Source organism: Phocoena sinus, chromosome 3 (genome assembly GCF_008692025.1).
Source record: "Phocoena sinus isolate mPhoSin1 chromosome 3, mPhoSin1.pri, whole genome shotgun sequence".
NCBI classification, from domain to species: Eukaryota; Metazoa; Chordata; class Mammalia; order Artiodactyla; family Phocoenidae; genus Phocoena; species Phocoena sinus.
Genome location: NC_045765.1, coordinates 16,929,577 through 16,953,962, shown reverse-complemented (window position 1 = coordinate 16,953,962; position 24,386 = coordinate 16,929,577). Strand labels below are relative to the sequence as shown.

General features: G+C 45.5%; 1 protein-coding gene across 1 annotated transcript in view; it reads left to right on the top strand.

The window, feature by feature from the left end:
- Positions 1–24,386, top strand: part of ADAMTS2 (ADAM metallopeptidase with thrombospondin type 1 motif 2) — a 252,663-nt gene that overhangs the window by 67,764 nt on the left and 160,513 nt on the right. The window contains exon 3 of the mRNA XM_032628799.1: positions 15,346–15,505. Within this exon, the coding sequence (XP_032484690.1) occupies positions 15,346–15,505 (160 nt within the window). The remainder of the gene's footprint in view (positions 1–15,345; positions 15,506–24,386) is intronic.

Sequence of the window (24,386 nt, the reverse complement as noted above, 5' to 3'; positions counted from 1 at the left end):
GATATATTTGTTGTTACTTCTGTCAACTTACTTATTTTTTTTGTTTTTATGCTTTTTTTTGCTGTTTTTCTATTTGCTGTATGATCTGTTCTCCATCTTCAGTTATTCAGAAGGAATATATTAATTTTTCTAATTGTGGCTTTTTTTAGTATTCTTAAACTTATGGCTATCAACTTTAGCAGCTTGTCAGTAACTATTGATCCTTCTATGGAAATTTAAGAAATTAATGCAGTTAACTACTTCTTCTACCTCCTCTACCCTTTTCTTTCATTTTTGCTGACTTGTTTGACAATTTTTGCCCCATGTTATTAAAGTCAAATTATGAATTATTTTTACATTGCATAGATTTCCTTTCCAGAATATATGGTAAATGACTTCTGGTTTGTAACCATAATTATCACAGCAGAATGGATGAAGAGGTCAATTCTGGTATTTTAACCTGTGATTTCCCTATTTGTGGGGACTAGATTTTAGATTTTTAGTTCAAGTCTGGGCTGCATTAAGTGGCAGGTGAGGAATGATGGAGAGAGATGTAAAGTGGAGCTGAGGTGGATGCTATTGAGAGGATTCTCTCTAGCAGTAGAGGTGAGTACAGTGCCTCTATACACTGCAGCTTCCTAAGGCTCTGATTTGCTCAAGGTCACATATCTGGTTAGTCTGCAGAATTAAGGTTCCCATCCCAATCTCCTGGTTTCTAATGCAGTGTTCTCTCTAGGCAAGCATTCCTCGAGGGTTAGCATAAGAGGTGAATTAATGTGACACCAAACATGAGATTAAAAAACATTGTATTCTGTCACAATCCCAGTTGGCTTCTTGTCAGGAATTGACAAGCTAAAATTCATATGAAGATACAAGAAACCCAAAATAGTCAAAATAATGTTGAGAACGAAGAATGAGGTTAGAGAACTCACTTTCTGATTTCAAAACTTACTACAAAGTTACAGTAGTCAAGACTGTGTGGTACTGGCAGAATGATAAACACATAGATCAATGAAATAGAACTGAGAATCCAGAAATAACTTCACATTGATTTTTGACAAGAGTGCCAAGACATCAGTGGAGGAAAGAATTGTCTTTTCAACACATGGTGCCGGGACAACTGGATATCCACAAGCAAAAGAATGAAGTTGGATCCCTACCCCATACCATAGAAAGATTAACTCAAAATGGATCATAGATCTAAATATAAGATCTAAAACTATAAAACTCTTAATAATAAAGGAGTAAATCTTTATTATTTTGGTTTAGGCAAAGCCTTAGATATGACAGCAAGAGCACACAAATGATAAAAGAAAAAATAAATAAGGTGGACTTTATGAATGTCCTTTATAACTTCAAAGAACACCCCCAAGAAAGTCAAAAGATAACCTACAGAATGATAGAAAATATTTGCACATTATATATCTAATAGGGAATTGTATCTAGAATATATAAAGAACTCTCACAATTTGAAAAGGAAATTGATCCAATTAAAAGATGAGCAGTGAGTCTAAATAGTCATTTTTCCAAAGAAGAGAAACACATGGCCAATAAGCACATGAAAAGATGCCCAGCATCCTTAGTTATCAGGAAAATTTTAATCAAAACCGCAATGGGATATCACTCCATACACATGGGGATGGCTAGGAGAAAAAAGGTAGATAATAACAACTGTTGGTGAGGACGTGGAGAAATTGGAACCCTCATACACTGCTGGTGGGAATGTAAAATGGTGTAGCTCGTTTGGGAAACAGTCTGGCACAGAGTTACCATATAACCCAACAATTCCATTCCTAGATCTGTGCTCAAGAAAAATGAAAACATATGTCCACACAAAAACTTGTGCTTACATGTTCAAAGCAGCATTATTCATACAAGCCAAAAAGTGGAAACAACCCAAATGTCCGTCAACCAGTGAATGGGTAAATAAAATGTGGTATATCTGTAAAATGGAGTATTATTGGACAATAAAAGTGAATTTAAGTACTGACATTATTTGGAATCTTGAAAACATTTTACTAGGTGAATGAAACCAGTCACAAAAGGTCACATACTATATGATTCGATTTATATGAAGTGTCCAGAATAAGCAAATCCATAGAGAAAGAAAGTAGATTAGCGGTTGCAGGGGCGAGTGCGTGGCAGCAGGGTCGGTGGGGGTATTGGGAGAAAATGGGGAGGGACCGTAGATGTGTACGGGGTTTCTTTTTGGGGTGTTCTGAAAATGTTCTAAAATCGATTGTGGTGATAGTTGAATTGTACAGTGTAAGTGAATGAATTGTATATGTGAATTATAGCCCAGTAAAGCTGTTATATATTTTAAAGAGCATGAGTTTCTTAGTGAGAAAATTATTCCCTTTTTAACTCTATTTTAAGCTTTCTGATTGAGTCAAGGATAGTCTCAGTTTGATACTAACAGATCTTTAATGCCTCTGTAATTGTTTATAAGGGGAGAGATCAGGATTCAGGCTCAGAGTCTTAGCAGTTAGGAATATCGAGCTAGAATTTAACAAAGTTGAGTAAGGCAAAAACTGCAATGGTGGTGAAGAGAATGCTGGGGTTTGGTGCCCTCCCTGCTGGATCTGCTGGGGGCCAGTGTTGGGAGGGCAAGTCTATGTTCCCGAGACTGTTCCTGCCCCGCTGGGAAATCTGAGCAGTAGTTTAACTTCTTTGAACCTTAGAGTCCTCTGGAAATGAAATGTTTTGCCTTAAAGAATTTTAGGGGGGTTTGAATTCACACTGTATTTGAAGGCTCCTGTAGAACACCTGACTTACAGCGGGGACTGAAGCCCAGAGGTCACACAGGTGGCATTACGCCCCTAATTCGCAGGTCATCTGGCTCCACTCCTCACTTTGCAGTTAAGGGGGCTGCAGAGGGAACAGGGCTGGCCCAAGACCAGGATTTGGAGCCAGGTCTCCTGGCTCTGCATCCAGTGATTGCTCCCTGTGGCCATCTCTCCCTCCACCTTGCCCTTCAAAGTGGGGTCTGGCCTTCCTTAGTACCCGGCTGAGCACAGGGCTTAATGGTTTTGAGCCTCAGAAACTGACTCTGGCCATCTTAGGGCCAAAGAGGGACTTTCTGGAGCAAAGGATCCAGAGGTCCTGAAACCAGTTCCAAGAAGGGGCATGACCTGTCAAGTGAACTTGTCGGGGCTCTGTGGCGCTCAGGGATGACTCTGTTTGTGGTCACTCAGCTCAGTAGAACCCTGCAAGGCCCAGTTCCAGCCATAGCTTCCCCTCTGAACTGGGAGGACAGGCTGTGGCCTACACACCAGGAGGAGGAATGGCTTTCCAAGAGGAAGGAGGGGTGTGGATGGCACATGGCAAGGCCCTGTGGATCCACCAAATGAGGCAGAGAGCAGGGGAGGCAAGGTGATGTTCTGGAAGGGTTAGAACAGTAGCTGACAGAGACACAGGGGAGAAGCCAAATGACTCCATGGAATTGCTGTCACTTGCTAGTGGCCAGTTCCCCCCAAGAGATGGCTGGTGCTACTTTTGGAAAAGTGGAAAAATCAATATGCAGAACATCTGCTGTGATGCTGAACTGTGAAGGAGCCCTCAGTAGCTAGGATGGAGGGGCGTAAATCCAATGGGATTTGGTTCTAATTCCTATGAGGGGTCAGCGGTTGGGGTCCAGTCCCCTCCCCATCAAGCTTCCAGGGTTGCCCTTGTCTTCCCCAGGGAGCTGGGAGGGGAAAGAGTGCCCAAGCAGGCTGGGTGAGATGCCCTGGAAGTGGCAGACCCCGTTTTGGCAGTGTCACCACTACACCATCATCAGACCAGGTCTCGCCATGTGGCCTCTCTCCCTGCAGGGGAGGCTGGTGCCCAACTGAATCTCATGGGTTCATTACCAAAAGGAAGAATGGAAGAAAGGATACAGTTCTCTCAGAGCTAAAATATCTCCAGGAGTAGGAATCTTACCAGATGCCAGCATTTTGGGGGAATTCCTGTGGCAAGAGTGTGTGTGTGTGTGTGTGTGTGTGTGTGTGTGTGTGTGTATGTGTGCACATCCATGTGTATCAGAGCAAGGTTGAGTTTGGGGCGAATGTGAGCTGATGCAGATGCATGCTGTCTTGTCCTCTATCAAAATCTAGATCCTTCTGTTTTTGGAGCAACTTCATTTTTTCTCTCTATTCTTGATTGTCACTTCTGCAACCTTGACAGACACCTGACAGTCTTGGTGCCGGAGGTTGCAAGAATGACAAGGCTGAGTGACAGACCTGGTCCCCATCACACACACGCAGGTGCCTGCCACATGCTGCAGCCTGTGGCTTCCACTGAAGGAGCCAGTGGGGACGGCAAACTGGGCACCTCACACATAGGAACAGGATGCACACTTGCTTGCCTGTGAGTCCCCAACACTGAGAGTGTCAGTATCTCTAGTGCTTTAAAATTCAAAGTAACAGAGGATATCTGTCAAGCCTCTTGATTCTGATAAATGTTTAACTTTTAGTTTCCATTTCTAGTGACTACTTCATCAAAAACCAAACAGCAGGGAATTCCCTGGTGGTCCAGTGGTGAGGACTTGGTGCTTTCACTGCCAGGGCCCAGGTTCAACCCCTGGTCAGGGAACTAAGATGCCACAATCTGTGTGGTGCAGCTTAAAAAAAAAAAGTAAAAAACCAAACAGCAAAGGAACAGGGCATAGAGGAAGGAGGAGGTAGGGCAGGCATCTTATAATTCACCAAGATCTGAGAACTAGTGATTTGATTTGATGACCAAAGAACTGCCAGGTTCCAGGCCTCTGTGGAGGCACCTGAGGTTCGAGTATAGAGTCCTCCCATGAGCCTCCCTCCTGGCCAGGTTAGGCTGACAGTCACAGAGTTCAAGAGCAGAGTGGATTTCAGGTGAGAGCCAGGTTCTGGGTGTCAGCCCCTCCGTGGAACACCAGTCTGGACAGACACGGGCAGGCTCCTGATTGAATGCCCTTCATCTCAGTGTGCTTCAGAGACTTCTTTAATATTTACCAAGTGGGGAGAAGAAACTGATTCTTATTAATAAAAATTACATGTAAAACCAGATATACTTACCACTGGCAGCAGGAAAATCAAAGTCCTGGAAAAAACTCAGCAAAACATAGCCCACGTTCTGTACCTTGTCCTCTTGTCAATTTTCTTTTGCAGTTTTTCAGACAGATTATTCCTGGCATGCATACTAAAATGCTTGAAAATCAGGCAATAAAAGGAACCCTGCTTTCTTTGTGGAGAGCCCCTCACCAGGCAGTACTCTGGCCAATGGCCTTGAGGGGTGATCAGCTGCTGGGCTCACATGGTCATCCATTGCTCCTGGGACGGTCAGTTCTGGTCTTGAGGTGGCCTCAGGGTGACCGAATGCTGGTCTGGGGTGGTCATCCACTGGTCTCGAGTGGTCACCTTCTGTTCTTGGGGCAGGTGCCATCCATGTTCATCAATGTGACCCCCAGTTATGTTCATAGTACCTGTCAGAGACGGGCTGATGCTGGTGAGGGATATAACTTCTCCATGAGAGAACCGTCAATTTGAAGTCTCTGGTTGCATGAGGAAACCTGAGTAAACTGGTGCCATACTTCCGATTTATCTCAGGGCACTTCATTGCCCTTCAGATGGGCCCTTGGGAGGTTCCCTGCCAGGCATCTTGACCAACTTGGGCCCTGGCTTCCTGACAACAGCAAGGTAGAGGTCAGCATCAAAGAGATCCAGTGCCCTTTCATCAGCCCAGCAGCCTTTCATCATAAGGCCAGTCAAGGAGAAGAACCCGATTCCTGTGTACAGGGAGACTCCAAATTGTCCTGGGGTCTCTCAGGCCAGAGAGGACTGCTCCTCACCAGATTGGCTTCTGGGTCATTGTCACGCTGGGTCCCTCCAGAACAACCCCAGGATGCTGGGCCTGTGGCATAGATGGCTTTAAGCCTGGGGTACAAGTGTCCCTCCAGAAGAGGGGGCTGCCCTGCTGGACCCTGATGCCCCAGTGCCCTGCCTTAATTGTCAGGATAGGCCTGGTCTCCACCCAGGAGATAGTCATTCCATTTGGGGTCTGGGGTTGGATTCCTAGACCCCGTGTGTCCCTGGCAGGCCTTCCCGCCCCTCAGTCTCAGTTTTCTCCTTTGGAAAGCAAGCAGGTGGATGACATCACTTGGATTGCAGAGTGCTTCTTACGTGTGCCCTGGTTCTGAGTGCCTCCCAGGCTGCATATGCTCCTGCAGCAACCTCATGAGGGGAGGGAGAACCGCCCCCCTTTACAGGCGAGTAATTGGAGGCCCAGGAACTTTGGCACCTGGGCCGAGGCAACCTGGGCAGACAGAAATGGTGCTGGGAACTCAGAACACCAGACTCCCAAACCGTTCACCTGCTGCCACCCTGCCACATGTCCTTGAATGGGTTCCATTAATTAGAGGAGTTTGAGACACCAGTCTTCCCCCAAACCACAAACATGGGAAATGTCAATGGCTGCGTAGAGAAATGTTTGCTATTGTAAACACTTTTTTTTTTTTAACATCTTTATTGGGGTATAATTGCTTTACAATGGCGTGTTAGTTTCTGCTTTATAACAAAGTGAATCAGTTATACATGTACATATGTTCCCATATCTCTTGCATCTCCCTCCCTCCCATCCTCCCTATCCCACCCCTTCAGGTGGTCACAAAGCACCGAGCTGATATCCCTGTGCTATGCGGCTGCTTCCCACTAGCTATCTACCTTACGTTTGTTAGTGTATATATGTCCATGCCTAACCATGTGCCAGTAGAAGGGGATGGCCCACAGTATACTTACCCTGCCATCTGTCTCTCTCTCAGAGAACACGTCCTGCAGTTTTGGGGTCATTTATTTACTCATCTTGCAAACATTAGCTCACCCTCTCCAGGCCTGGAAGGGCCCTGGGACCCAGGGATGAGTCAGAGTGTGGAGGCTTGCAGGGTTCCCATGGGTCCTTCCTCTCCTGTATCTTCCCACAGGCTGGTGACCTTGGTGTCCCAATCTTGGCCCTCATCGCTCTGGCTCCTGCCCTTCCTCTTTGTCCTGGACCCCTTCCCCAGAAGTCCAAGATGCCTTAAACCTGTGTCCCCAGGGGTCTGCAGCTCTTGCGCCTCATTCTGTGCTGTTCAGTGAATGGCCACCCACTTCATCCCACTACCCACTGGGACCATGTATTAATTTCCTGCAGCTGTTGGAAATTACTGAAAACAATAGAAACTTTCTCTCCCACAGGTCTGGAGGCCAAAGTAGTTACTGGCAGGGCTGTATTCCCTCTGGATGCTCAAGGGGAGAACCCTAAAGGGGACCTCTGGCCACTGCCAGCTAAGCAGATGGACAACAGGAAATGCCGGCCTTTCTGATGTTTTGAGAGAATCTAGAAATCTGCTCATTTACGTGGAACCCTCTGATTCTTAAGTCGGAGCAACTAATTCAAGCTTTTAAAACCCCCTGAGTGAAATCACTAAGTTGTTGTGTTAGGGGACCCCAGCCTCCATCCCCCAACAAAGATGAATAATTAAACAGCTATCCATGAACAAAAACAACTCTAGGAGAGCTCAGGAGTCCACTTAAGAAACTTCAGTAACACAGTGGAACAAAAAACTTGAGAATAACTGCACAAGAAGAGAGGGAAAACAGCTTCATTCTGCCTGCATCATCCTGTCATCCCCAGCAAGAAAGAGTTTCCCTCACTGGGAAAGGGAGAGTGGGGTGAGCGACCAGTTTTCCTAGCCTCTTTGGGCACCGCACAAAGGACCCACTTTGGTTTCACCCCACCCAGAGACCAGCAAAGGTGAGATGAATAGAAACAGCTAGGAACAAGGAAGAAGGACAGGGGCTCCCACCAGCCATGTAGTGGGAGTGATCATGGTTCTTTGTGGCCTGCTCTGCAGAGGACCCCAGCAGCTTTCACTACTGAAGAAACCAATGGCCAGCACAGCTGTTGCAAACCTCCTGCAGATTTTAGAGCTGAGGTTTTGCTCTACAGGTTTTTGCATTCACAGACACCAGGCACCTGAGCCCTCTTGCTTCCTCCATCCCCACCCTGCCCTCAACAAGGATCTGCACGGGCAACTGGCCCAGGCCTCTGCAGCTGCATAAGTGCAAAACGCCAGCCTAGACCACTATGGTTGACCCCTACCACTGTGCATACACTCAGGACTAGCCTCCAGCTGTGCACATGTATGCCATCAACCTGATTCCCATCACCAGCCTCCACTGCCATGTGTGCCCCCATGGTGAGACGCTGCAGCCCTAAAAGTGCACATCAACAGCCAGGGCTCAGGTAGCTGCTAGTGTGCCCACAGTTGACACTTGTCCTTCCTGCTGGCCCTGACCCTTGTCATGCGTGTGTCTGTAACTGAACACTGCTACTACCCAGGCACCTGCAGCTGGCCCCTGAAGCTGTGTATGTGCATACCACTGGTTCTGGCCACCACCACTCTATAACCTGGTCCCTAGCTGCTGGACCTGGAGGCCCCACTGAAGACCTCGAGAGCCCTTGCAGCCATTGTGGACTCCCTGCAGCAGCTGTCGCCAAGGACCACACAACTGTTGATGTCATGGATCTAGCAGCCTGAACCAATGAGACATCACCTCTCCTCTGGACCCAAAGCCACCATACTCCCCACACTTGGTGCTCTGCATCACTAGATCCAGGGTGCCCCCCACCCCACTGCAAGTGAAGGTCTTTCTTACTGAAGTCAGGCCATAAAATCTGGAAATGTGCAGAAAGCTATGCAAGGCACAAAGATTTTGAAGAATTGGGGAAACATCACATCGTCAAAGGAACACAGTAAATTTCCAGTAACTGACCCACAAGAAATGAGATACATGAATTGCCTGACAAAAAAATCAAAATTATTGTTCTAAAGATGCTCAGAAAGCTACAGGATAACACAGATAAACAATTTAATGAAATCAGGAAAACAATACAAGAACAAAATGAAAATTTCAACAAAGAAATATAAAACATAAAAAGAACCAAACAAAATTTTGGAGCTGAAGAATACAATGGCTGAAGAATTCAATAGAGAGCATTAACACCAGCTGGACCAAGCAGAAGAGAAAATCAGTGAACTAGAAGACAGATCATTTGAAATTATCTAATCAGTGGAGCAAGAAGAAAAAGAATAAAAAGGAATGAGGAAACCTATGGGGCTCATTAAGAGAAACAATCTATGCATTATTGAAGCCCAAGAAGGAAAATAGGGGGAGAAAGTGACAGAGGGTTTATTTAAAGAAACAGCTGAGAACTTCCCAAACCTTGGAGAGAGATTTAGACATCTAAGTTCATGAAGCTACTAGGTCACCCCAAAATGATCTTCTCCAAGACACATTATAATAAACTATCTAAAAGCAAAGACAAAGAGATCATTTTAAAAGTAGCAAGAGAAAAAATTTCTGTCACACAAGAGAATCCCAATAAGGCCATGAGTGGATTTCTCAGCAGAAACCTTGCAGGCCAGGAGAGAGTAGAATGATATATTCAAAGTGCTGAAAGGAAAAAACTACCAACAAAGAATGCTTTACTTGGCAAAGTGTCTTTCAGAAATGAAGGCAAGATAAAGACTTTCCCAAACAAACAAAAAGAGAGCTCATTACTACTAGATCTACCTTATGAGATATGCTGAAAGGAGTTCTTTAAGCTGAAGCAAAATGACACTAATTAGTAATATGAAAACACGTGAATATATATAACACACTGGTAAAGGTAGGTATATAGTCAACTTCAGAATACTCTAATTCTGTAATATGGTGGTGTGTTAACTACTTAACTCTAGTATACAGGTTAAAGAACCAAAGTATTACAAATAGCTATAGCTACGATGATTTGTTAATGGATACACAATATAAAAAGATGTAAATTGTAATGCAAAAACATAAAATATGGAGGTGAGGAATAAAAGTTCAGGTGTTTTGCATGCAATTGAAATTAAATTGTTATTAACTTAAAATAAACTGTTATATCTCTAAGATGTTTCAAGTAAGCCTCAGAGTAACCAAAAAACAAAAACCTTTATACACACAAGATAAAAATACACACAAGATACAGAGAAGGGAATCAAAGTACACCACTACAGAAAGTCATCAATTCACAAAGGAAGACAGCAAGAGAGGAAGAAAGGAATTACAAAAAAGTCCGAAAATAATTAGCAAGATGGCTTTGGTAAGTCCTTACTTATCAATAATTACTTTAAATGTAAGTGGGTTAAATTCTCCAATCAAAAGATATAGAGTGGCTAAATAGATTAAAACAAACAAACAAAACAAAAAAACCCAAGACCCAACTATATGCTGCCAAAAAGAGATTCACTTCAGCTTTAAGGGCACACATAAGCTCAAAGTGAAAGGATGGAAAAAGATATTCCATGCAAAGGGAAACCAAAAGAGAGCAGGGGTAAGCTATACTCACATAAGACAAAACAGACTAAGTCAAAAAGCTGTAACGAGAAACAAAGTAGGTCATTATATAATGATAAAGTGGTAATTCATCATGAGAATATAACAATTGTAAATATACATGCACCCAACATCAAAACACCTAAATATATTAATCAAATAGTAATAGATCTGAAAGGAGAAATAGACAACAATACAATAACAGTAGGAGACTTCAGTGCCCCACTTTCAGCAATGGATAGATCATCCAGACAGAAAATCAATAAGAAAACATCGGACTTGAGCTATACTGTAGGCCAAATGGGCCTAACAGATACTTAACAGAACATTCCACCCAACAGTCGCAGGATACACATTTTCCTCAAGCCTGCATGCAACAATTTCCAGGATAGGTCATATATTATTAGGTCAAAAAATGAGTCTTAACAAATTTAAAAGACTGAAATCATACCAAGTAACTTTTCTGACTACAATGGTATGAAACTAGAAATCAGTAACAGGAGGAAAACTGGAAAATTAATACACTCCTGAACAACCACTGGGTCAAAGAAGAAATCAAAAGGGAATAAAGAAAATATCTTGAAACAAACAAAAATGGAAACACAGCATACCAAAACTTATGTGACACAGCAAAAGCAGTTCTGAGAGGAAAGTTTATAGCAATAAATGCCTACAATAAAAAAGAAAGCTCTCAAATAAACAGCCTAACTTTATATCTCAAGGAACTAGGAAAAGATGAACAAACTAAGCCCAAAGTTAGCAGAAGGAAGGAGGTAACAAAGATCAAAGTAGCAATAAGTGAAATAGAAAAACAGTGAAAAATATAAACAAAACTAAGATTTGGTTTTTTTGAAAAAAAAAATTGACAAACGTTTAACTAGACTTACCAAGAAAAAGAGAAGACTCATAATAAATGAAAGAGGAGACATTACAACTGATATTACGGAAATATAAAGGATCATGAGACTACTATGAATACGTATACACCAACAAGTTGACCAACCTAGAAGAAATGGAGAAATTACTAGAATCATACAACCTACCAAGACTGAATCATGAAGAAATAGATAATCTGAACAGACCAATAATGAATAAGGAGATTGAATCAGTAATCAAAAATCTCCAAACAAAGAAAAGCCCAAGACTACATGATGTCATGGGTAAATTCTACCAAACATTTACTGAAGAATTAATGTCAGCCCTTCTCAAACTCTTCCAAAAATTTAAAGAGGAGGGAACACTCCTAAACTCATTTTTATGAGGCCAGCATTAGCCTAATACCAAAGCCAGATAAGGACACTATAAGAAAAGAAAACTACAGGTGAATATCCCTGATGAATATAGATGAAAAAATTCTTGACAAAATATTAGCAAACCGAATTCAACAGTACATTTAAAAGATTATACACCATGATCAAGTGGGATTCATCCCTGGGATGCAAGTTTGGTTCAACATATGCAAATAAATAGATGTGATATACCACCATAATAGAATGAAAAATAAAATTTATATGAACATTTCAATAGGTGCAGAAAAAGCAATTGATGAAATTCAACATCTTTCATGATAAAAACTCTAAACAAATTAAGTATAGAAGGAACATACCTCAACATAATAAAGACCATATGTGACAGCCCATAGCTAATATCATACTCAGTGGTGAATAGTTGAAAGCTTTCTCTCTAAGATCATGAATAAGACAAGGGTGCCCATTCTCACCACTCCTATTCAAAATAGTACTGGAACTTGCTTTCTTGCCAGAGCAAGGAAAAGAAATAAAAGGCATCCAAATAGGAAAAGAAGTAGTAAAATTATCCCTGTTTCCCTATGACATGATTTGTATGTAGAAAATTCTAAAGACTCCATCAAAAAAACTGTTAGAACTAATTAACAAATTCAGTAAAATTTTAGGATACAGAATCAACATACAAAAATCAGTTGCATTTCTATACACTAATAGTGAAGTATCTGAAAAAGAAATAAAGGAAACATTTCCATTTACAATAGCACCTAATATAGTAAAATACTTAGGGATAAATTTACCCAAAGAAGTGAAAGATCTGTGCACCGAAAACTATAAGATACTGATTAAAGATATTGAAGAAGACACAAATAAAGATATACTGTGTTCATGGATCAGAAGAGTTAATATTGTTAAAATATCCATAGTGCCCCAAACCATTTATATATTCAATGCAGTCCCTATCAAAATTACAAATTCCAATAGAAAAAAAAAATCCTAAAATTTTTATGGAACCACAAAAGACCTCAAATAGCCAAAGCAATCTTGAGACAGAACAAAGTTGGAGGTATCACACTTCCTGATTTCAAACTATATTACAAAGCTATAGTAATCAAAACAGTATGGTCCTGACATAAAAACAGACACATAGACCAAGGGAACAGAATCAAGACCCCAGAAATAATCCTATGCATATACAGTCAACTTATATTTGACAAGGGAGCCAAGAATAATTAGTGTGAAAAGATGGTCTTTTCAATAAATGGTGCTGGGAAAACTGAATATTCACATGCAAAAGAATGAAATTGGACCCCTGTCCTACATCACTCACAAAAATTAAGTGGATTAATTTGGAAATGGATTAAAGACTTAAACCTAAGACCTGAGACCATAAAACTCTTAGAAGAATACATAGGGGAAAAGCTCCTTGGCATTGGTCTTGCCAATGATTTTTTGGCTATTACACCAAAGCATAAGCAATAAAAGCAAAAATCAACAAGTGGGACTACATCACACTATAAAACTTCTGCATAGCAAAGGAACTATCAACAAGATGAAAAGGCAACCTAGAGAATGAGAGAAAGTATTTGCAAACCTCTTATTGGATAAGGGATTAATATCCAAAATATAGAAGGAACTCATACAACTCAAAGGCCATATATATATCAATTTAAAGTGGGCAAAGGACTTCCAAAGAAGACATACAAATGGGTAATAAGTATGTAAAAAGGTGCTCAATATTACTAATCATCAGGGAAACACAAGTTAAAACCACAATGAGATATCATGCCACATCTGTTAGAATAGTTATCAAAAAGACAAGAGATAACAAGTGTTGGTGAGGATGTGGAGAAAGGAAACCCTTGTGCACTGTTGATGGGAATGAAAATTGGTTTAGTCACTATGGAAACCAATATGGAAGTTCCTCAAAAAATTAAAAATAGAACTACCATCCCACTTCTGGCAATGTGCCCAAAGAAAATGAAAACAGGATACTGTGCTCCCATGTTTATTACAGCATTATTCACAATGGACATGGAAACAATCCAAATGTCTATCTGTGGATGACAAATTGGTAAAGAAATGTGGTACATATGTACAATGGAATATTATTCAGCCTTTATAAAGAAGGAGATCCTGCCATTTGCGACAAAATGGCTGAAACTGGAGGATATTATGCTAAGTGAAATAAACTAGACACAGAAAGACAAATACTGCAAGATCTACTTACGTGTAGAATCTAGAATGGTCAAACTCATAGAAGTAGAGTGTCAGATGGTGATTGCCAGGGGCTGGAGGGAGGAAGAAATGGGAGGTGATTGTCAAAGAGCACAGAATTTCAGTTATGCAAGATAAGTCAGTTCTGATCTTTTATATAGCACAGTGCCTATAACAACATTCTATCCAAAAATATCGTATACTTAAATTTTGCTAGGATGGTTGATATTACATGTAGTGTTCTTACCACAAAAAAATGATAACAATAAAAAGGGTGGGAGGATACTGTGAGAGGTGATGGATATATTTATGGCCTTCATGGTGGTGATGGTTTCATGAATGTATACTCATTCCCAAACTCACTGAGTTGTATATATTAACTATGTACATCTTTTTACATGTCAGTCATGCCTCAAAAAAGTGGTTTTAAAAAACCCATAAACCCTGAGTGGGTCATAAGTGTGTGATCTAAAGGAAATACATCTGCAGGTTGACACAGTGGGGACTCCTAGTGTAAGATTATTGGTTTATGGATAATGGACCAAAAAGTCAAAAGTGTGGGAGCTGGATGGGGCAGTGATGGCAGGATGGCCTCAAGGGGAGGGCAGGGCCATGTACCTGCAGTAGGGGCATGGCATTTGGGGGTCTGAGCCAAGCACTGAAGGGAGAATTAGAGTTTACCGGATGGCCAAGGCTGGGGGCAGGAGCAGGGCCTTCCAAGCTGAGGGCTTTGTGGGTTCAGGAGCCTGAAGGCCAGGCACTGTGCACTGTATTGGACGGACAGGACTGTTTCAACGACTGGTGCTAGGTGTGAGCTGGGGGCAAAGAGGACGGTGGCAGGCTGAGAGCCTTGGATACCAGAGTACAGAGTAGCCTGAATCCTGATGGGGACAAGGGTTCATCGAGGGCTTTGCAGCATGAAAGAGCCATAGCCAGTTTTGGGGGAGGCTTCAGTTGCTGTAGAGTCTGGGCTGGTGACTGTTGTGGATACAAGGATAGACAGTGGGGACTGTGGCCAGCTGCAGTGGTGCGTGCTCCATCCGTGGTGTCCACTGCTGTGTGCCATGCACTGTGGTCAGAGCCTGCATTTTCCAAGGAAAGATGGAATCCCATTTTTGAAACATGAAATCTCATCATTTTGAGTGTTGGGTTCAGAAATTTGAAAACACTCTTTGGGTCCAACTGAACATATATGTGGCAGATTCAGTCCTGACAGTTTTGGCCTTTATCTTGGACTTTGGGCTCCTGGGGGTGAAGGTGGGGGGTAACCCAGGCAAGAACCCCTTCCTCAGACAGGGTTCATCACCCCCAAATGGCTCTGGCCTTGGTGGCTGGAAGTGGAGCTTCTGGAATGATGGGGCCTCTAGGCCCACCTGTTTGTGCCCTTCCCAGCCTGGGGTTCAAGCCTTGCACCTAGCTGGGGTGCTGGGCAGTGTTCACTGGACCCTGCTCAGCTAGGTTGGAGATTCTGCTCTCTGCGGCCCTCCTCACTGCTTCTTTTCCTTGGTCTACTGTGTGCTGGGAATTTGAACTGTCTCATCTTTGCCCTGCAGGCTGGCCTGATCCGTATGGAGGAGGAGGAGTTCTTTATCGAGCCCCTGGAGAAGGGTCTGGCGGCAAATGAGGCTGAGCAGGGCCGTGTGCATGTGGTGTATCGCCGGCCGCCCACCTCCAGACCCCCTCCTCTGGGGGGGCCACAGGCCCTGGACACAGGTAAGGCTGCTGCAGGTGGGAGGGTTGCATGGTGGACCCTGAATGTCCCCCCTGGGGAACCCAGGCGCCCTTTCTGTAGCTCTGGTCCCAGGCCAAGGCTGAGACCCGCCCTTGCTGACCACATAGCACAGTGGGTATGCTGGGATGCTGGGTCAGGGACCTCTGCTTTGGGTGTATGTGGGCCATAAGATTGTAGGTCTGAGGCCTCCACAGCAGGCAGTAAAGGCTGCCTGAGGGTCTTACCTTTGGCTGTCTGAGGGCTGGCAAGTGTCAGGGAAGAGGCAAGACCCAGACCAGGCCTGTACCCTGGCCTGAGTCTCGCGCCCGTGACTCTGAGCCTATGCCTCTGAAGAAGACGTCTGCTGCCCCCTCGCCCCCATCCCTAGCCTCTTTCCCCTGCCTCTGTGCTGTGCTTTCCCTGCAGTGGTGATCACACCTCCCTGGCTGCTCACAGAGAAAGGCCCTGAGTGCTTCTTTGGCCCCGATTGGACCCTGCTCGCTCTGGGAGACAGCTCAGATGCCAGGAGGGGAGGGAAGTGCTCCAGAAAGACCCCAGAGGTGCTCCCAGCAGCCTCAGCAACCTATGCACAGACTCATGTGGTTTTATCTTTTTCAGCTTAGAATCGAAGTGCGCTCTGGGCCCAGGAGCGTGGAAGGAGCTACTGGGCAGGCGGTGCAGCCTCTCAGAGCCCTCCAGGAGGACACACCTACCCTCAGCCCAAACCTCCCCAGCATTCTCAGGATCTCAGGTCCCAGGCTTCAGTGAGGCCAGGTTGGGGTCTGGCTGTGGTCCTGGCAGTGCCCAGGCTCTGTGCTTGGCTCTTGCAGGGTGGGCTTAGCCCTCAGTTTTGGGTTCTAGATTCCTGGCTACACTCGCCCATCGCCAGGGCAGGTGGCAGCAGGCAGGGCATTGAGGCCTGGGTCTTGAGTCAGGCTCATCTGCATGTTTACAGTGAGCCCCGGAGGCCCTACTGGGCCAGCCCAGCTATGCTGTGATTAGCCGAGACACCCCCATTGCCCCAAGTAGCCTTGGCTCATTTAATTTAGGTCTCTCTGAGTTCCCAGCTGGCAGATCAACTGGGTGCGGCCTGGCAAGGCACCATTCTAATTTCAAGGAATGGTATCAGATACTTTTGCAAAGGAATTGTCCCATCAGGAATCCCAGTGCTCTCTAGAGCCGATCAATACTTCCCGCTGCCCCTTCTTCCCAGATGATGAATCATAGGTCTCCTGCCAACAGTGGAGGGGGCACCCCAGGCACTGCCCATCTGGCCTTCCCCAGCTTCAGCCCCTCCTACCTCTTTCCCACCCTAGGGCTTCTTTCTCTGCATGGGGAGGAATGGATAATAAGCCCATTGGGTGAGGGCAGGAGTGGAAATGGAGCAAGGGAAGTGCCCCAGACCAGGGATCAGGGCCCTGGTGTTGCTCCTCGCTGGCTGTCTGCCCTTGGGCAAGTTTGGGCCTCTGGCCTCTGCCTTCTCATCTGTCCTGTGGGATTAGGAATGCCTGTGTCTCACAGAGCTGAGGACCTGGCCACTTTGGGCTTGATCTCTATCGGAAGATTCAGGGGGTTCCCTGGGGGCCCACTTAGGCTGGGTGTGGTGGAGCCTGCACAGTGAGGCTGCCAGGTGCCCTGGGCCAGGGTGCCAATCCCAAATTCAATGTGGTACCTATCTCCTGAACATGGCAGCCCTCCTTCATGGCCTGACGGGCCTTGCCTTATTTCCTGGGCTTCTGTTGGTCTTTTGGCATCTTCTCTTGAATCCTTCCCCCAACCTTCTCATCTGGCTGTCTCTCGTGAGAGCTTGGAACTCAGAACACAGGAAAGGAATTTCAAACTCAGAATAAGCCCAGAAACCATTGACCTTAGAAGAGGGAAGGCCAATTGCATGGGTCTGGGGCTGAGGCTGCACTGAAATGGGGTGGGATGAGCTCTAGACCTCAGCCTGGGGCTGTGGGTGTGTAGGCTGAAGGCTGTGGGCCGAGGGCAGTAGGTCTCGGCCACAGGCCCAGAGTCTGGCGCCAGACCCCCTTTCCTTGACATCCCTGCCCAGTGTCAGCGTGACCCTATGTGGGTGACTTTTCCACAGAAAGCACATTTCTCCCTGCATGTGCTTGATTGTTTCCACTGGGCACAGGGCTGAGGCCCACTCACTGACTGGAGGCGGTCCAGACATATTTTATGCTGGAGCTGGTCTGAGGGCCCGTGGTGACCCCCGACAGTCTTGCTCTCCGTCAGCCCAGGCCTTGTCAGGGCCCACGGTGGCAGCTGGGAGATATGTAAAAGGAGTGTCCTTGGCTGAGCATGTTTGCTCCGTGCTCTTTCCTGCAAGAGGACATGGCCTACTGGGCACAGAACACCAGGACCTCCATGCAAAGGCTCTCAGGATGTGTGTGTGAGTCTGTGTGTATAAGGCTAGGAGACCGTTTCTTCTGGTGAATTCTGATGGGAACCCTGATATGTCAATGTGGCTCTGGCCAAAGAAGGCAGGAGGTACTGACTGGAAGTTTCCTCCTGCCCCCGCAGGGCAACTTCTGGAAGCAGGTTTGAAATACCCTAGCCATTTATCAATGGACAATGGATATAATGGGTCCTCGGAGGAAGCGGAAGGGGAAACACCTGTCCTGGGCCTCCTGGTCTGGGAGATTAGCATCTGGCTGGGTGTGGGTGTGCGAGTTGGGGTGGGGGTGCCTGTGGAGGGTGGTGAGGGTATGGGTGAGGGGGCCTGTGGGATGGGGTGTTTGTGGGAGCGTGTGTTGTACACAGCTCTTCCAGAGCATTGAGACACGCTGCCATTGCCCTGTTTTCCCTGAGCAGCCAACAGGCTTCCTGGGGTGGTCTCAGGGGCTCCCGGACCCTCAGAGCATCATTGTCACTAACGGTCTCCATCATCTTAGTTCAGCTACTGGGTTGCAGACTGCCCAGGGAAAGGATGGAAAATGATGCTTTTAGTGTGTCTTCCAGGACTCAGGCCACGGTTAGAGGTTGCACTGGGTAGCTTAGCCCACAGCAATCTCACCCTCAGGCCCTAGAGGAGGGTACCAGGGTGGGCAAGGGACTGAAGGAGACCAGGATGACTTTTTCTCCCTCACTGGACTCACAGGTGTTGCAGAAGTGTCTCTGCTTGGCTCTGCTGGGCCTGGGAGCCTGGCTGGGCCAGAAGGGCAGGGCTCCAAGGCCAGGGTGCCAGTGTGGCCTTCTGGGGAGAGGAGGTTCAGGCATCTCCAGGCCTCTGCTGGACTGGACCTTTCCCCAGCACCCTGAGTCCCTTTCTCAGCCTTCCCCAGAGCCAGCCCTGTGGCCAGGGCCATATGTTGGGAGGTGTGCTGTGTAACATTGGCCTCTCTGGCGTTTGCACTTGTGTGCATGCATGTGTGTTTGCATTTGTATACAAGCATGGAGAGAGCCTCACTCCCAGTTCTAGGCCACTGCCTGAGCACCACCCTGGCTGCCATCTGTTAACACTGTCTGGGGTTGTTGAGGGGGAGCCAGGGCCAGTGGGTACAGGATAAGGAGCCCAGCCCTGCTCACAGCTTGCACTGGGTGATCCTGGCATGTCACGCCCCTCTGAGTCTCAGGCTGCTATGACACATTACCACCAACTGGGCGGCTTAAAACAATAGCACTTCATTCTCTCATAGTTTGGGAGGGCAGAAATCTGAAGTCAGTCAGTGTCACTGGGCTGAAATCAAGGTGTCAGCCGGGCTGGTTCCCTCTGGAGGCTCTAAGGCGATTCTGTTCGTTGCCTCTCCCAGCTTCTGGTGGCTGCTGGCATTCCTTGGCTTGTGGCTGCACCAGTCCAATCTCTGCCTTCGTGGTCACATCACCTCCTCCTCTTCTGTGTGATGTCAATCTCCCTCTGCCTCCCTCTTATAAAGGATGCGGGTAATGGCATTGGGATTCACCCTGATAATCAGAATGATCTCCACCTCTCAAGATCCATAATCTAATCACATCTACAAAGTCCTTTTTTGCCATGTAGGATAACATTCACAGGTCCTAGTGATTAGAATCTGGTATGCTTGGGGGCCACCATTCAGCTTATACAGGAAGCAAATCAGCCTCCCTTTCAAGGCTGGCTATGCAATGAATGGGGTACACACCCATGGAGGAGAAACACTGCAGGTACCCGTCACTCCTTCTCAGGGGACAGTGCTCAGGCACAGCCCAGGCAGACTCCTTGCCCCTCTTCTGCCTCTGCTGGACCCTAGTGCCATCTCAGCCAGACTGTGAGGCCTGGTGTGCTATGGTTGGTCTGACCCTAAGACCTAGTGCGCGGAGATGTGGCCTTGCTGGTCACACCAAGGAGGGCTGAACTTGGGACTCTGGGAAAGTCCCCACTGTGTGGGAAAGACCCCTGGGTCACATACTGGGCATGTGGTCTCTCTGTCAGGCACATTTGCAAGAAGTTCTGCCATCCCAAGACAAGGGCTGCAAACTCAAGAGACCTGCAGTGCCCGGCAGGCAATGCCAATGAGGACAATGGCAGAGGGTAAGAAAAAGAATTACACCCACCCTTGGCCTGGCGTTAATTTTCCTGCTTTTGATATAAACACGGACACAGAGAGAATGTCTCTGCTAAAATGGAAACGGCAGCGTGAGTGCAGTGGCACATGGCATTTGGCCCTGGCCTCACCGTGGGCACAGCACAGATGACAGACTTCGTCCACAGGGGCAGCCCCTCCTGAGCTCCCCTGACCAAGACCTGGTGGGACTCTGGGCCTGGGGCAGCCAATCCTCTTACTGTCAAGAGAATCCAGACATCAGAATTTTTATTTGAACCCTCCTGATTTTAAATCGTTGCTTCAAATTTCTGAAAAGCACCACATGGGCCAAATAAAACATGACCCCCATTGGCAACGTGTGCTTTATGAGAGGCAGAGGTAGACGTGTCCTTTACCCTCCTCCACAGGCCTACTGAAGTCCCTGGGCATAGCCTTGGGACGAAGGAAGGGCTGTGAGCTCCTGCTAGGCAGGTGGTACCCCGTCCCGCGAGCTGCTGCTGGGCTGCAGTGTCTCCCACCCTGCCTTGCACTTGGCCCTGGGCTGAAGGAAGAGAAGCCAGACAGCTCAGTGTCTGTGACCTTGGCTGCCTCCTTCTCGGAAACAGCCAGTGCCAAGCCTTTGCCCGCTGCTGTCAGGCTGCAGCGTCCTCCCTGGCGGGCAGAGGAGACATGCTGCCCTCGGGAGCGCTCTGCCCTGCTGCCGCCAAGGAAAGCCTGTGAGGAGGGAAGGGCAGGGTGCCAGTGCTGCGTGGCTTCTCCACGTGGCCAAGCGTGGCCAGCCCACACAGTCTCCACCCGGCGGCCTGCAGCCCTTCCTCGCCTCCTGACCTGCTGCGTGTCTCTGCCCCGTCCCATTGCCTTGAGCTACATAGTTTTCTGGGCTGCTGAGGAACCAGGAGTGAAGCTCATGTAGGCCCTCAGGGCAGGAGCCAGGGGGCTGGAGCTGATGCTGGGAGCTCAAAGAGGCTGTGTGGTATCCTGCAGGCAGCCCCAGCAGGGAAGGGGCCTGACAGATAGTGCTGTATTTCAGCCAGCATGCTGTGGTCCAGGCTGGAGGCAGGGAGGCCAGAGCGATGGTGCAGGGAGAGTGCAGCCCTGTCAGGACAGGCCATGGGTGGGAAGTGGGCAAGGCTCCACTTGGTGGTAGTAGGTTGCCAGGCATACCTTGGTGATGCAGTGGGTATGAGTCATAAGGGAGAGGGCCCAGTCAAGGGTGAGGCCCGGTGGGGGGTGGTAATGGGGTAGGCGATGTGGAGGGGTCACTAACTTGCTGGAAGCCAGATTGGGGAGGCTTTCTGTGCTATAGCAGTTTATGTCATAGTGTCCTGTTGCCACTGCAACAAGTTACCATAAACTCAGTGGCTTAAAAAACACAGATTTATTCTCTTATAGTACTGGAGGTTAGAAGTCCAAAATGGATCTTAAGGGGCTAAAATCAAGGTGTCAGCAGGGCTGGTTCCCTCCGGAGGCTCGAGAGGGGAATCTGTTCCTTGCCTCTCCCAGCTTCTGGTGGCTGCCGGCATTTCTTGGCTTGTGGCTGCATCACTCTAACCTCTGCTCTGTGGTCACAGTGTCTTCTCATCTATAGTAAGTTTCTCTCCGTTTCCCTTTTTTTTATTTAAAAAATTTTTATTTTTATACATCTTTATTGGAGTATAATTGCTTTACAATGGTGTGTTAGTTTCTGCTTTATAACAAAGTGAATCAGTTATACATATACATATATTCCCATATCTCTTCCATCTTGTGTCTCCCTCCTTCCCACCCTCCCTATCCCACCCCTCCAGGCGATCACAAAGCACCGAGCTGATCTCCTTGTGCTATGCAGCTGCTTCCCGCTAGCTATCTATTTTATGTTTGGTAGTGTATATCTGTCCATGCCACTCTCTCATTTTGTCACAGCTTACCTTCCCCCTCCCCATATCCTCAAGTCCATTCTCTAGTAGGTCTCTGTCTTTATTACTGTCTTACCCCTAGATACTTCATGACATTTTTTTCTCTTAAATTGCGTATATATGTGTTAGCATACGATATTTGTCTTTCTCTTTCTGACTTACTTCACTCTGTATCACAGACTCTAGGTCCATCCACCTCATTACAAATAGCTCAATTTCGTTTCTTTTTATGGCTGAGTAATATTCCATTGTATATATGTGCCACATCTTCTTTATCCATTCATCCGATGATGGACACTTAGGTTGTTTCCATCTCCGGGCTATTGTAAATAGAACTGCAATGAACATTTTGGTACATGACTCTTTTTGAATTATGGTTTTCTCAGGGTATATGCCCAGTAGTGAGATTGCTGCGTCATATGATAGTTCTATTTGTAGTTTTTTAAGGAACCTCCATACTGTTCTCCATAGTGGCTGTACCAAATCACATTCCCACCAGCAGTGCAAGAGTGTTCCCTTTTCTCCACACCCTCTCCAGCAGTTATTGTTTCTAGATTTTTTGATGATGGCCATTCTGACTGGTGTGAGATGATATCTCATTGTAGTTTTGATTTGCATTTCCCTAATGATTAATGATGTTGAGCATTCTTTCATGTGTTTGTTGGCAGTCTGTATATCTTCTTTGGAGAAATGTCTATTTAGGTGTTCTTCCCATTTTTGGATTGGGTTGTTTTTTTTTTTTGTTATTGAGCTGCATGAGCTGCTTATAAATTTTGGAGATTGATCCTTTGTCAGTTGCTTCATTTGCAAATATTTTCTCCCATTCTGAGGGTTGTCTTTTGGTCTTGTTTATGGTTTCCTTTGCTGTGCAAAAGCTTTGCAGTTTCATTAGGTCCCATTTGTTTATTTTTGTTTTTATTTCCATTTCTCTAGGAGGTGGGTCAAAAAGGATCTTGCTGTGATTTATGTCATAGAGTGTTCTGCCTATGTTTTCCTCTAAGAGTTTGATAGTTTCTGTCCTTACATTTAGGTCTTTAATCCATTTTGAGCTTATTTTTGTGTATGGTGTTGGGGATGATCTTATCTCATACTTTTACATGTACCTGTCCAGTTTTCCCAGCACCAATTATTGGAGAGGCTGTCCTTTCTCCACTGTACATTCCTGCCTCCTTTATCAAAGATAAGGTGACCATATGTGCTTGGGTTTATCTCTGGGCTTTCTATCCTATTCCATTGACCTATATTTCTGTTTTTGTGCCAGTACCATACTGTCTTGAATACTGTAGCTTTGTAGTATAGTCTGAAATCAGGGAGCCTGATTCCTCCAGCTCCATTTTTCGTTCTCAATATTGCTTTGGCTATTCGGAGTCCTTTGTGGTTCCATACAAATTGTGAAATTTTTTGTTCTAGTTCTTTGAAAAACGCCAGTGGTAGTTTGATAGGGATTGCATTGAATCTGTAGATTGTTTTGGGTAGTAGAGTCATTTTCACAATGTTGATTCTTCCAATCCAAGAACATGGTATATCTCTCCATCTATTTGTATCATCTTTAATGTCTTTCATCAGTGTCTTATAATTTTCTGCATACAGGTCTTTTGTCTCCTTAGGTAGGTTTATTCCTAGATATTTTATTCTTTTGTTGCAGTGGTAAATGGGAGTGTTTTCTTGATTTCACTTTCAGATTTTTCATCATTAGTGTATAGGAATGCCAGAGATTTCTGTGCATTAATTTTGTATCCTGCTACTTTACCAAATTCATTAATTAGCTCTAGTAGTTTTCTGGTAGCATCTTAGGATTCTCTATGTATTCTCACTTGCTGCTTTTAACATGTTTTCTTTGTATTTAATTTTTGACAGTTTGATTAATACGTGTCTTGGCATGTTTCTCCTTGGATTTATCCTGTATGGGACTCTCTGTGCTTCCTGGACTTGATTAACTATTTCCTTTCCCATACTAGGGAAGTTTTCAACTATAATCTCTTCAAATATTTTCTCAGTCCCTTTCTTTTTCCCTTCTTCTTCTGGAATCCCTATAATTTTAATGTTGGTGCATTTAATGTTGTCCTGGAGGTCTCTGAGACTGTCCTCAGTTCTTTTCATTCTTTTTTCTTTATTCTGCTCTGCAGTAGTTATTTCCACTATTTTATCTTCCAAGTCACTTATCTGTTCTTCTGCCTCAGTTATTCTGCTATTGATCCCTTCTAGAGTATTTTTAATTTCATTTATTGTGTTGTTCATCATTGCTTGTTTCATCTTTAGTTCTTCTAGGTCCCTGTTAAATGTGTCTTGCATTTTCTCTATTCTATTTCCAAGATTTTGGATCATCTTTACTATAATTATTCTGAATTCTTTTTCAGGTGGACTGCTTATTTCCTCTTCATTTGTTAGGTCTGGTGGGTTTTTATCTTGCTCCTTCATCTGCTGTGTGTTTTTCTGTCTTCTCATTTTGCTTATCTTACTGTGTTTGGGGTCTCCTTTTT